The 15667-nt window shown below is 36.5% G+C and overlaps 1 protein-coding gene across 3 annotated transcripts in view; it reads left to right on the top strand.

The window, feature by feature from the left end:
• LOC121422773 (arf-GAP with dual PH domain-containing protein 1-like) overlaps positions 1-15667 on the top strand; it is a 102588-nt gene that overhangs the window by 15732 nt on the left and 71189 nt on the right. For 2 of the 3 annotated variants that reach the window (XM_041617957.1, XM_041617956.1), the window contains exon 2: positions 10598-10734. In XM_041617957.1, coding sequence (XP_041473891.1) covers positions 10598-10734 — 137 coding nt within the window. Of the gene's footprint in view, positions 1-6459; positions 6495-10597; positions 10735-15667 lie in introns of those variants that run through there. The other variant, XM_041617958.1, reaches the window with a different exon arrangement.

The raw sequence follows: 15667 nt of genomic DNA, 5'->3' as shown, positions 1-15667 counted from the left end.
AAGTTCCTATATTGTAATGTACAAATTATTTCTGCACTAAAAATTCTACATAAAGCAAATTTTGGTGTAGTTTACAGAATGCGAGTGTATCATCAATGCTGTTACATCTAAAGGAGAATGAGAGTTTAAATCCTGGGAAATTAATTTGCATTGAAACATATAAATATCAAAGAAACAAACAAAGTTTTTAAAAAAATGAGCATTTGAATGTTTAACCCTTAGGTGCAGCGCCGTATTTCTGAATTCACTCACCTCTGACGAAGCCGTTTTGTGTTTTGACAACTTTGTTAAAATTTGTGGGTAGCTTGATTTTGAATCACTTGTATTTTTCTTCAAAGTAAGCAAACCAAAAAATTTTGTACATAAAACTCGCAGAGTAGAATCATCTTTCAATTGACGCAATGTGTTTGAAAAGCATGAATATTAGAAGCACAAAATTTCAAGATAAAAATGCGACCTTTTATCTGACTTTGGATTTCTTTTTACTTCTCCATTGGTTTATAAATGTACATGTACAAAACGGGTCGCACGCATTGCAGCACGCACGAGTAGTTCATGGGAGCTTGACTTGACTATTGTCTCACTTCCGGTTATTCCAAGCACAATGCATCGTCTGCTAAATTTTTTTAGAGCATGGTGTAAGAAGCTTTGTTGCCACACAATATGGCTACCAGCTCTGTTGAGTCATGGATTAGGCCCAATACAATACAGGGATTATTTATAAAGTAGGAAAGACGACGCGTATATACTTGGAATTTTAGTGCTAATTTATACTGTTCATCCATACAAATTAAAATTAAAATTTTCTCCCAAGATTTTTTGAAATATTTCGAAAGACCAAACATACTTTGAAATTGTGTTTCTAAAGAATGATTTTTGGTTATTTTGAAATTGAAATTAATTAAATTCATGTATGATATGTATTGAGTTGTCATATGGTGATATTTTGTTTTTAATTGTTCCTTTTAAAAATTTACCTTGACATGATTTCCAGAGCGATCTATTAGGCATTTGGGTGACATCTGGATTACTTTGTCAAATTTAGTGAAATATCGTGCTTGTTTTTTGTCTCGTCTGCATATTAGAGCAAGACTATAGGCGCCGTTTTTTTTACGGCAGCGTCGTCAGCATGGAAATTTTAACCAAGGTTAAGTTTTTTAATGTCACCATAACTTAAAAAGTATATTGACTTAGTTCATGAAACTGTGATATAAGGGTTATCAAGTATTACTGAACATCCTGCCTGAGTTTCAAGTCACATGTCCATTGTCAAAGGTCTCTTAGGGTCCACAAACTTTGACCATTTTGGGGGTATTTGTGGAATTGTCATCATAACTTTGACATTTTATGGATCTAGTTCATGAAACATAGACATAAGAGCAATCCTGGAACATCCTATGTGAGTTTCAGGTCACATGGTCTAGGTCAAGGGTCAACAAACTTATTAATGTTGGGGATATTTGTGGAATTGTCATCATAAGTTTAAAGTTTATAGATATAATTCATGAAACTTGGGACATACATGTACAAGAAACCATTTATCCCTGAATACCTTGTGCTGTTTCTAGTCACATGACCAAAATTAAAGGTCATTTAGGGTCAATGAATTTTAGTCGTTGGGGGTATTTGTTGAATTGGCATCATAACTTAGAAAGTTTATGGATCTACACATGTAGTTCGTGAAACATAGACATAAGGTAATCAAGTATGAATGATTGTTTTGCACATGTCTTAGGTCACATCATCATGGTCAAAGGTCATGTTTAATAGGTCAATGCGCATAGTATTTTATATCATATGAGTGTTTTCTTTTGTGAATAAGTAGCTGTGTCCTTGATAGTAGATAATATTCAGTAAAGAAAAGGGAAAAAAAGCACTGCAGTTTTCTTTCATAGAGGAAAATGGGTGATATGATACCAAACTTATGTTACATCTTTTGATTAAAGTCTTGTTACATTGCCTGACATGCATTTTACTTGCCACAAGCTTAAATTAGTTAACAAGCATGATATGTTTCTTCTATAAAGTGTCACATTCTGTCGTAATCACTTAAAGGCCTATGTGAAAAGTGGGCGTGGTTTCTGACATCAGAAAATAGAAATTGCCAAAGGGTGGCGAGGTAGAACCCGTCACATCCTCAATATACACACCCTCAACCAAACATAAGATTTTCCACATTATATGTTGCAATAATTACATTTGTGGCCCAGTTTGACCTTTCATAACATTAAAATGACCTTTAATTGCCCTGGAAAAGTTTTACATGCCTTAGTAATTCATATTTATAGATTTTATTTTGAATTTGATTTAATTGGATTTCAAACTATGATATGTTTATTCTGCTAAATATTGAAAACTGGTGTGGTTTATGACGTCACAATAATGAAATTCCTCCAGATGGCAAAGTAGCACTGGTCGGATTTTAATATGCGCACCCTCAGTTTAACCTTTGCGAATAAATTTACATAATATCTTACTTGTTTGTATTTAAAGCAAGATATGTTCCACATTATATGTATTTATATTTGTAAGGCAAAATTTGTCCTTTTATGACCTTAAATGACTTTCAACTGACCTATTCATGATTTAAATGTCTAGTAATCCATTATGTTTACATTCAATTTTTCATTGGCTTTAATTTGATACTGAACATAACATGTTTATTCCTTAAAATATTTAAGAGGTATGTGAAAAAGTGGGTGTGGCCTATGACATCAATAAAGAAAATGCCCAAGGATGGCCAGGTGGAACCCATTGGATTCATGTTGTAGACACCCCATACTAAAACTTTCAGCATAAAAATCGCAGTCATACCCAATTTAACGGTCATGCAATAATCTTGGTCATATCTACCTGACTATTCTGATTAAATTATTTGAGATGCCTCTCAAATAGATCTTATTCTTTTTACTGAGTGGCTAAATTCATTTTAATGCAACTTTAAAAGTCAATATGAGTCATATGATAGACAATATGTTTACATTTACTTACTCTAATCACTGTACATCCTTTCTCTCTTTTATGTCTCACCTGCATAGCAGAGTGAGACTATAGGCGCCGCTTTTGCGGAGGCGACGGTAGCGGCGGCGGCATCAACATCAAATCGTAACCGAAGGTTAAGTTTTTGAAATGACAGCATAACTTAGAAAGGATATGGACCTAGTTCATGAAACTTGGCCATGAGGTTAATCAAGTATTACTGAACATCTTAATCGAGTTTCACATCACATGACCAAGGTCAAAGGTCATTTAGGGTCAATGAACTTTGGCCAAATCGGAGGTATCTGTTGAATTACCATCATAACTTTGAAAGTTTATGGATCTGATTCATGAAACTTAGACATAAGAGTAATAAAGTATCACTGAACATCTTGTGCGAGTTTCAGGTCACATGACCAAGGTCAAAGGTCAGTGGACTTTGGCCATGTTGGAGGTATTTGTTGAATTACAATCATAACTCTGTAAGTACATGTATATTGGTCTAGTTCATAAAACTTGGACATAAGAGTCATCAAGTATCATTGAACATCTCATGCGAGTCTCAGGTCACATGACCAAATTCAAAGGTCATTTAAGATCATTGATTTGATTCTCCAATTTCACATCATCCTCAAAACTTAATTCACTGAGAACTTATCCTGGTTTGTGTTCGTCAGAATTATGTAATCCATGATTTCACCATGTGATAGGGTTCAAATTTAAAATTTCCTTTATTCCGCTGAAACAAAATAATGCATCTTCCCACAGAGTCATTTTAGATTAACCCTAATTTAACTGGGCTACTTCAGACCAGGATATAGTGGGGGGGGGTTAAGTTTGGACCCCCCCTTCAGATCTTGGTCGCTGATTCCGCGGTTGCCACAGAAATTTGCTTGCGTGAAGAGGGGGATGTAAACAAGACCGTAAAAATAGTTGTTTATAATTATATTTTTCATTAATTATTTGTGCAAATATAAGTATGAAATTTCCTTTAATATTTGTTTTTGTGTATGTCTAAAGGCATATACATGTAGCTCACTTTGTATAGCTACTAGAGTGCTAAGTTTTGGTGAAAATACAAATTGTAAGTTTTCCGACAAATATTTATAAAGAAAATTGCCAAAATATAATCAGTTTCCTATGTTATTTTATTGTATCCCGCGAACAGAGTTCAGAGGATACTATGGATTTGGCCTCGTCGCGCCGCGTCCGCCGCCGCAGAGATTTCCTTGTGAGCGCTCTAGCAGCTGCATTTCTTCTCCGATCATCTTCAAATTTGGCATGAAGGTTGAATATGGTATAGCAAAGCCGCCTATCGATTCTGGTGTGGGCGGAGGTCACATGGTAAGGTCAAAGGTCATTTTCAGGTCAACATTAATATAAAGTTTACATGCAAGACTCTTATGACACCTAACTCCGCAACAGTAAGTCACTTTTCAACTAAACTTGGATGGTAGATGGACTTGGGAATCTGCATATTATGCTGCAGTCAGAGGTCACTTGGTAAGGTCAAAGGTCATTTTCAGATCAATGTTAAAGAGAAATGCCAGTAGTTGCAGTAAACACAGATTTCATGAGAAAGTCTGTAAAACCAGGCTTAATTGTCAGTGGGTCATTCCATGCCAATTCACCCAATGAATATGCAATTATGCACCCGACCGTCTCAGAATTTGTTGTAATTTGGTATACATAAAATTCAACATGGCCCAAGCACAAAACAAAAAAAATTAGTCCAATCGGTCCGTCGGTTCTCGCGCTACGGCCCGCCCTTTTCTCCTTGTTTTGACAAAAATGGGCGTGACCTTCAACTTTCAATGGCCACTGCGTCGTTACGTGTTGACCAATTTTCATGAAACTGGTACCATTTGATAGGAAATTCAGAGAGGAATCCAAAACATGCATCGAATAATGTATTGGAGCAATTTATAAGGTCATGACCTTTGACCTTAACTTTGACCTTGAGTTTGACCCCCGGACAAATAATTTTTTAACTTGATTTTCGTATATGTTAATTATTGGTATGATATTGACAAAATATGTTAAAATCAATGACGATATTTTATTTCTTCACCTTTAAAAACTCTTCCAAAGATACCATGAAATTTCACTGTAGTCCCACACACTGATATTCATGTTAGTAAAGTGTTTACCAGTTACATGATTTCTTCCAATCTTCAGTTACAGCATGCAAACACATGAAAAGAAATTAAGCTTAATCAGTTTACAAATAAAAGATTAAACATTTATGCTCATGAATAGGTATCTGTTTAGGCATTTTATGATTCAGCAATATATATCATATACATATATATACATGTATATATTTTGATGATAAAAGTGAAGACTTTACTACCATGAATATATATGATATATATTGCCGAACATCAAAATGAATATATATTGATGAACATCAAAATGCCTAAACAGATACCTATTCATGAGCTTAAAGGTTTAATCTTTTATTTGTGAACTGATTAAGCTTAATTTCTTTTCATGTGCTTGCATACTGTAACTTAAAGATTGGAAGAAATCATGTAACTGGTAAACACTTTACTAACATGAATATCAGTGTGTGGGACTACAGTGAAATTTCATGGTATCTTTGGAAGAGTTTTTAAAGGTGAAGAAATAAAATATCATCATTGATTTTAACATATTTTGTCAATATCATACCAATAATTAACATATACGAAAATCAAGTTAAAAAATTATTTGTCCGGGGGTCAAACTCAAGGTCAAAGTTAAGGTCAAAGGTCATGACCTTATAAATTGCTCCAATACATTATTCGATGCATGTTTTGGATTCCTCTCTGAATTTCCTATCAAATGGTACCAGTTTCATGAAAATTGGTCAACACGTAACGACGCAGTGGCCATTGAAAGTTGAAGGTCACGCCCATTTTTGTCAAAACAAGGAGAAAAGGGCGGGCCGTAGCACGAGAACCGACGGACCGATTGGACTAATTTTTTTTGTTTTGTGCTTGGGCCATGTTGAATTTTATGTATACCAAATTACAACAAATTCTGAGACGGTCGGGTGCAACCACTGGGTGAATCCAGATGGAATGACCCCAGTATGTCATCGAGGATCTAGATCTGGTATAGTTACATAAACTGAACTTTGTGAAATCTTGAAATCTACGCTGAAACGTGTTCGCACTGAAGATCGCCAACACAGATAGGCACACGTGGGACAGTGTATTATTATTGCTGGAATAAAGACCCGACGGAAGTGACCGAATCCACGCTTATTTTGCTTATTTCAAAGCAATAACACAATTTCTTCCAGAATCCTTTGGCACACATTTTTTATTCATACAAACCGACACTTGGGTGGTAAAAAGTCATTTTGAGATCGTTACCAGAACTGGAATTTATCTTTAAATAAATAAAGTTTACATGCAAGACTCTTTTATGACACCTAACTCTGCAACCGTAAGTCACTTTTCAACCAAACTTGGATGGCAGATGGATTTGGAGTACCTGCATGTTATGCTGCAGTCAGAGGTCACATGGTAAGTTCAAAGGTCATGTTTTGGTCAACGTTAAAGTTTACATGCAAGACTCTCTTATGACACCTAACTCTGCAACCGTAAGTCACTTTTTTTCAACCAAACTTGGATAGTAGATGGATTTGGGGTACCTACATGTTATGCTGCAGTCGGAGGTCACATGGTAAGGTCAAAGGTCATTTTCAGGTCAACGTTAAAGTTTACATGCAAGACTCTCTTTCTCCGCAACCATAAGTCACTTTTCAACCACACTTGGATGGTAGATGGGCTTGGGGGAAATGCATCCTAGGGTCTTTGTCTCCATGATAATTGTATTTATTTGTCAAATTTCTGTGTGAGCTCTATCGCAATGACGGATGACGCGATGGGTTCGGGGAATGCATGTGCTCGGCTCCGCGACCCGCCGAGCATCGTAGTTATTTTTAGAATTCACCTGCATTTCTTGGTTTTATTATTGTTTTTTGTGAACTTTGTCAAGGGCCTAAAATAAATACTTTTTTCCTGGAAAAGTAAAAAGAATGGTACATTTATAAATGATATGTTTGTTGAAAACACAATATGCATTGACTTTGTACATGAAATAACATTTTTGAGCATGTTTCGGTCTGACATGCACTTACAAAACGTTGCAAATTTTCACAATGGCATAACCCTTGCATCTCAATTTATTTTCAATAGATACGCAAGACTTGAAAGTAGAGTCAGCCAGTGGCGCAGTAAAAAAAAATTTGCATGGCAGCGTAGTGAGTGACAAATTGGTTGAGAGGGCAGAAGGGTCAATATATGCATAAACCTGATTTAAAGGGTAATCTAACCAAAATTAATAGTAGAGAAAAAAGACAAATCGGAAAAGTATATGGATGAAAGCCTGAACAATATTGATCTAGACAATAACCATTCCTAACTATCCCTCCATTCCTAACCTACCATTCCCAACTATCTTACCATTCCCAACTATCCTACCATTCCTAACTATCCTACCATTCCTAACTATCGCACCATTCCTAACAATCTTACCATTCCCAATTATACAACTCCCAAGAATGTTCTGTAATCTGATTGGTCCAAATCGAATCACATGATATTCAGCGAATTGCACTGTTGCATCCAAAACGCACTATCCTGCACTCTTATGTCATCCCAAAAGTACTATCCTGCACTCTGGCGTCATAGTGCAGGATAGTGCCATGTCTGGAATTATCTAGAATTTAGATAAAATATAGCATTTGGGGCAACTCAGTTACATGGGGGGGTTGTATAAAACAAACAATGCACACATTCTTGTGCATAGAGGACCTAAATAATGAAATCTTTGCTCGACTCTCCAAATGGATATACCTCACTATCCTACCATTCCTAACTATCCTACCATTCCTAACTATCTTACAATTCCTAACTATCTTACCATTCCTAACTATCTTACCATTCCTAACTATCCTACCATTCCTAACTATCTTACCATTCAGTTACATGGGGGGTTGTATAAAACAAACAATGCATGCATTGTGCATAGAGGACCTAAATAATGAACTCTGTGCTCGACTCTCCAAATGGATATACCGCACTCGGTCCTGAGGACCTGGGTGCGGTATATCCATTGGCTCTTCTCGCACATCGTTCATTATTTGGCCCTGCATGCACGCGCTTACGTGCATTATTTGTATACTATCCTTCCATTCCTAACTATCCTACAGTTCGTAACTATCCTACCATTCCTAACTATCCTACCATTCCCAACTATCTTACCATTCCCAACTATCTTACCATTCCCAACTATCCTACCATTCCCAACTATCCTACCATTCCCAACTATCCTACCATTCCCAACTATCCTACCATTCCCAACTATCCTACCATTCCCAACTATCCTACCATTCCCAACTATCCTACCATTCCCAACTATCCTACCATTCCCAACTATCCTACCATTCCCAACTATCCTACCATTCCCAACTATCCTACCATTCCCAACTATCCTACCATTCCCAACTATCCTACCATTCCCAACTATCCTACCATTCCCAACAATCCTACCATTCCCAACTATCCTACCATTCCCAACTATCCTACCATTCCCAACTATCCTACCATTCCCAACTATCCTACCATTCCCAACTATCCTACCATTCCCAACTATCCTACCATTCCCAACTATCCTACCATTCCCAACTATCCTACCATTCCTAACTATCCTTCCATTCCCAACTATCCTACCATTCCCAACTATCCTACCATTCCTCACTATCCTACAATTCCTAACTATCCTTCCATTCCCAACTATCCTACCATTCCTAACTATCCTCCCATTCCCAACTATCTTACCATTCCCAACTATCCTACCATTCCCAACTATCCTACCATTCCCAACTATCCTACCATTCCCAACTATCCTACCATTCCCAACTATCCTACCATTCCCAACTATCCTACCATTCCCAACTATCCTACCATTCCTAACTATCCTACCATTCCCAACTATCTTACCATTCCCAACTATCCTACCATTCCTCACTATCCTACCATTCCTAACTATCCTACAGTTCCTAACTATCCTCCCATTCCCAACTATCCTACCATTCCTCACTATCCTACCATTCCTAACTATCCTACCATTCCAACTATCCTACAATTCCCAACTATCCTACCATTCCCAACAATCCTACCATTCCCAACTATCCTACCATTCCTAACTATCCTACCATTCCCAACTATCCTACCATTCCCAACTATCCTACCATTCCCAACTATCCTACCATTCCTAACTATCCTACCATTCCCAACTATCCTACCATTCCCAACTATCCTACCATTCCCAACTATCCTACCATTCCCAACTATCCTACCATTCCCAACTATCCTACCATTCCTCACTATCCTACCATTCCCAACTATCTTACCATTCCCAACTATCTTACCATTCCCAACTATCCTACCATTCCCAACTATCCTACCATTCCCAACTATCTTACCATTCCCAACTATCCTACCATTCCCAACTATCCTACCATTCCCAACTATCCTACCATTCCTAACTATCCTACCATTCCCAACTATCTTACCATTCCCAACTATCCTACCATTCCTCACTATCCTACCATTCCTAACTATCCTACAGTTCCTAACTATCCTCCCATTCCCAACTATCCTACCATTCCTCACTATCCTACCATTCCTAACTATCCTACCATTCCAACTATCCTACAATTCCCAACTATCCTACCATTCCCAACAATCCTACCATTCCCAACTATCCTACCATTCCTAACTATCCTACCATTCCCAACTATCTTACCATTCCCAACTATCCTACCATTCCTCACTATCCTACCATTCCCAACTATCCTACCATTCCCAACTATCTTACCATTCCCAACTATCCTACCATTCCTAACTATCCTACCATTCCCAACTATCTTACCATTCCCAACTATCCTACCATTCCTCACTATCCTACCATTCCCAACTATCCTACCATTCCCAACTATCCTACCATTCCCAACTATCCTACAATTCCCAACTATCTTACCATTCCCAACAATCCTACCATTCCCAACTATCCTACCATTCCTAACTATCCTACCATTCCCAACTATCTTACCATTCCCAACTATCCTACCATTCCTCACTATCCTACCATTCCCAACTATCCTACCATTCCCAACTATCTTACCATTCCCAACTATCCTACCATTCCTCACTATCCTACCATTCCTAACTATCCTACAGTTCCTAACTATCCTCCCATTCCCAACTATCCTACCATTCCCAACTATCCTACCATTCCCAACTATCCTCCCATTCCCAACTATCCTACCATTCCCAACTATCCTCCCATTCCCAACTATCCTACCATTCCCAACTATCCTACAATTCCTAACTATCCTACCATTCCCAACTATCCTACAATTCCTAACTATCTTACCATTTCCAACTATCTTACCATTCCTAACTAAATACCATTCCCCATTATCTTAATATTCCTAATGATCTTCCAATTTTTATGTGATTGTAATAACCCTTTTTCAGCCTTTTCATGCCAAAGAGGTTTTCATTTCTTTACTAGCATTATTCTTTGTTATATTTTACTCATTCATTGTGTCTATTAGAGGATTCAGACTGGGGTGCTTACAACCTAGGTGTGTTCTTGTGTATTCACTGTGCTACTGTACATCGTATGCTTGGTGTTCAGATCAGTAAGACGAAGAGTATTCCCCTTGATCAATGGAGTAAGGATCAGCTCGCAGTAAGTTCTCTCAATTCTTTTTTTTTCTTTCTGTTTCTCTAATAATGCCATGCGACAAAAAAGTAATTATAAGGAATAGAGAAAAAGAATATCCCTGTGAAAGATATTGGGAAAGATTCACCACTGTGATTTATATTAAACTAGTTTTGCAAATATTGTTTATTGAAAGTAAATTTTTATTTATTTCAACCATATGATTTGTAAGAATGGAATGCAATACAACACCATAAAACGGTTAAAGGTAAATGCCAGTTTTGGTAACGATATCAAAATGAGTTCATACAGAATTCAATGAAATGACCACCAAAGTGTCTGTTTGTATAAATGAAACATATGTGCCAAAGGATTCTGGAAGAAATTGTGTAATTGCTGAGAAATCAGCAAATAAGCACAGGATTCAGGTCAAGCATCGGGCCGACATTCAGAGCAATAATTACACACTGTCCCATGTGCGCTTGTCTGTGTTGGTGATCTTCAGTGTGAACATTTTTCAGCGTAGATTTCAAGATTTCACAAAGTTCAGTTTATGTAACTGTACCAGATCTAGATCCTCGATGATATACTGACAACTAAGCCTTGTTTTACAGACTTTCTCATGAAATCAGTGTTTACTGCAACTACTGGCATTTCTCTTTAAGCTGCAATCCTCTACACAGACTATCATATCAACATTTTACTAGTCTAGTAACCTTTATATTGTTTTCATTGATTGATTTTTTTTTCAGAAAATTTGAATTTGATTGTTCAATCTGAATAGCACCCTCAATATAAGTTTTTATTCACACCAGAGATAAAGGCAAGAACATTGGTCCAAATAGACATCTGTACATCGTATGCCATATATTTCTAGTTAAACATAAGATGCCTGTTAATACCAGTTTATCCAGTTTGACAAAATTCATTACCATTAATAGCGGGATTTCTGCAAGGCAGTTACATGTAGACATGAAATGAGATCAGCAATGTCATCTCTTACCCTTTGTAAAAAGGTCACATACAGTAGTACTGTTGTGTATCATCTGTATAGAAATGAACTTGAAATCCATGATGATGAGCAACTTTCTCAGGTGCAGTATACAGGGTTGAAGAGAAGATGTTTATCACTGTAAACAATGTAAGTTAGTAATGCATTCTTCTACATCAATAATGTGACCTTTAAGGACTGAGATGACCTCATACCAGGATAAAGAGAAGAGTTCTACCTTTATGAACAAAGTTATTAGTGCATTGAGCTCCGTAAGTAATTCAACCTCTAAGACTTTACGACAGCCTCTGTTACCACCATGAAGTTGCAGAGAAGATGAATATCGTTGCAAACAGCATCAGAGATAATAGCGCCTGTTTCTCTGTGATTAATGCAACCTTTAATTAGCTAGCAACTCATTCTATCTGCCTCTGCTACTGTTGGCATAAGCAATACATTCATGGAACTACAGGCCTTTTTACATGTATGTTGCTTTTAATTTACTTTGTTGAATTAATGAATCAGAATTTGGGTAATCCATTACTGCATTTCAAATTGGAGTTAGAATGTAGGCTACATGTGTTACAATAAGGCAACAAATAACAATGCAAATTTAGTTTGAAATTTGATTTCCCTTTTTATTACATGAAATAGATCAATCATACACTAAACAAAACAAAAATAATAATCTTACATCTCTTGAGTGTCGTTCTGATCATTTCATATGTATAGTCCAAGTTGGCTGGCAAAGGTTCCTTATATTAATGTCCACAATGCTGGCGATGATGAAATTGATGTTGAAACACGATGAATAATAGAGTCACTGTAACGGGTTGAAATGTCTGTGAAGACGATGTTGATGATAAACAGTCAATTTCAGCAATCCATGGGTTAAAAAGCATTCATTATAACAGGTTGATGATCTTGAGAATTCCTCTCTCAAAATAACTGCAAACAGGTCATTGATGGCGTGCAAATTATTTTACAGAAGATAAGTGTTGTATTCCAGTAGGAAAGAAACTATGCTCTGACATAAAGTCTGGTTTGAATCTGAAGTTCTGATCTGATATGATGAAGAAACTGCCAGCTTTGGCAGCTTATATATAGATTTTCACTATTCTAGAAGCTTCTAGTATTGTCTACAAAAAGAACATTCTGGCAATTTCTAGAGCAATCTGATATCAGAAGATTTTTGTATTACCTCAGTGAAATAAACAATGTAAACAACATAGCAAATCATATTGTCCTTTTCCACTACCACTAGGAGTCTCTATTCTGTATCAGTCTCTATTGTTTATTTTTGTACATTTAAGCAAAACCAAAAATTACTCTCATTTAAATTAGTCCCGTTTTGAAAGTCCAGTTTTGATGCACGTGTACACGGCATGTTTTTCGGACGTGTACACATGTACACGTTGTAAACACTGTGAGAGCGAGTAGGGGATGGCGGGGTAAGTTGTGACAGTTTTTGCTTTTTGCATGTTAGAATTGATATGATTAATAATCTTGTCGAAATAAGTACCTTGCCTTGAAATTTAATTCTTCTGAAATATTTTCCACCTATATATCCCCACACTGAAAGTCATCGTGACCTTTGAAAAAAACAATGTCAAATGGCTCAACTTGCCCCATATATGGGGTAAGTTTGAGCCACCTTCTGGGGTAAGTTGAGCCACAAAAACTATGTACAAAATGTATGAGGGGAGAACCAGCATGTCAATTTTTTGTTTAAAGTCTTTTCACTTGCTAATTCTCTATAAATACTAACATCCTTTAAAAGGAAAAGAGCAGTCATGTAAATTTGCTCCTTTCAGCCAGCATTTCAATCGATTTTTATGGTTTGTTTGTTTTTTAAGATACATTGCCATAGGAATTACCATGGCTCAACTTGCCCCATGCTGTTTGGCTCAACTTACCCCAGTCCGAACTTAGTGCGATAATTTTGTGTCCTCACATTTATTATGCATCCATCATATAAAAGACTATGACAAGAATGAAGATCCATACCTGGACTAATAATGTTGTTATCATGTCTTTATTATATTTAAAGACGTGTGTGTTTATAAAGCACTTATCTATTTCACACTCTTTTTTACTTTTTTGGCTGAAATTCATATTTTTCCCTCTAAAAAACTTTTTGTTTTAAAGTTGAAAACAATGTGGTGGGGTTAGGGGTTATGCTATGGGTCATCAATACATGACACCGCCATAATGTCTGACTCATTCATTATTGGCCTGGGGCTGGTGGCTCAACTTGCCCCTATGCTCAACTTACCCGCGCCTTCCCCTAATGTTTTCAGTGTTGACACGGACCCGCATCAACATGTCAATGTAACATAAAAAGGGGTCTATATAGCCTAAATCACTGAGAAGTTAGAAGTATCAATCCACAAAAATTGGTGCAATTAAAAAAGTTTACTCAGCTTAGCAGCGCATTAAATTAATAAAGAATGCAAAAGAAAATCAGTGCATGGGCCCTACATGTAGCTGGCGCCGACGTTCGTTGGATGCACATTTTGTATACTGTACATGCATATGCACAGATCGCAGCAGATTTAAGTGTAACTGAAGTTAGCGATTGATTTCATTATTTTATTGCCAATTTTTGGGAGCGTTTGTTTGTAGGCTTGTAGCACATGTGTACAAGCGTATAACACGTAAGTTGTAGCAGTGATCGCTGTCGCAATTGGTGATTCTCAAATTGGCTCTGAGTGTGATTGAGCAGCGCTTTCGAGCTTTCGAGACCGGAGCAGATCCATTTTGTTGTCCAAAAACTTGAGTCTCCAGAAAGAATGTGGATTAAATCAGCGACTTTAGAAGTAAACTCACTCTAGGTTAATTGAAATATATTGACATATTAGTGATTAAAACATGCGCAGTGTCTGAGAACAGATTTAATGTGAGGCTGTGAGCTTGTTCACTGACTTAACAGTCCCATGCAAGCTTTATGCAGATGCTACCGTGTACACTGTGATGGAATTTAGTACACGTGCACTGACTTGACTGTGTGTGTACACGTATACCCGAAACGGGCCTAATTTTAATAGGCATGCCTAACAAAGCTTTACTAAGACATTCTGGAATATTCTTAATTAATGTTGTAACCGATTTTTATTCCAATTCCCGATCCGATCGATTTTCCCCTTTTTCTACATTTTTCCGAACTCCGATTTTTGACAAATGGGGAAAACATAAGATCGAAAAAACTAGTACTGCAAGTCAGGCGGCATGTTCGGGTTCGGCAGGGTTCGGCAATTTTTTTCCAAACTTTGGTTCGGTTCGGGGTTCGGCAATTAATGCCAAATTAAATTCAACATATGAAAAATAAAGATCGCCACCCCACTAAAATGTAATCTCCAGGAAGATCTGTCATATATTTATAATAAATTTTGTTTCTTATTTATTTATCTTTTATATTAATATGGAAATTTCAGAAGGTGGAATATATACATTGTATACTTTACCATTAATTTGTCAGTCACAAGGAATTAATTTATGTCTTGTCTTTTTCTTTTTTAAATACAAAACAATTAAATGTACTTCCGATTTCAGCAATACGTAATTCAACTACACTTTTTAACTGAGTTAAGCTTAAAATGTCCCCACATTTTGTAAGGAAAAAAATATATTCATGTTTATAAAAAAAAATTGAAAATGATAAAAATTTGATCAAACACGAGACCGAAACTGTCATGCTTTGTCATTTATGAAGAATGAATTAATGTCTGGTTCTTTTTCTTATTAAATACAAAATGATTAGGTCCGATTACAATCACGAACGATTACGGCAATGCGTAATTACACCACACTTATATACAAAGTTTAGCTTCAAAATGTCCCCTCATTTTATCAAGAAAAAATATATTTATGTTAATAAAATATTTTTAAGTTGATAACAGTTCAATCAAAGACGAGATGGGAGCTATCATAGTGGATTTTAAAAATATATTGAGTGGAATTCTCTTTGTG

This window comes from Lytechinus variegatus, chromosome 10 (assembly GCF_018143015.1).
Source record: "Lytechinus variegatus isolate NC3 chromosome 10, Lvar_3.0, whole genome shotgun sequence".
In the NCBI taxonomy this organism is placed as follows: Eukaryota; Metazoa; Echinodermata; class Echinoidea; order Temnopleuroida; family Toxopneustidae; genus Lytechinus; species Lytechinus variegatus.
The sequence above is the reverse complement of the archived record's forward strand: the minus strand, read 5'-3'. Positions and strand labels throughout refer to the sequence as shown.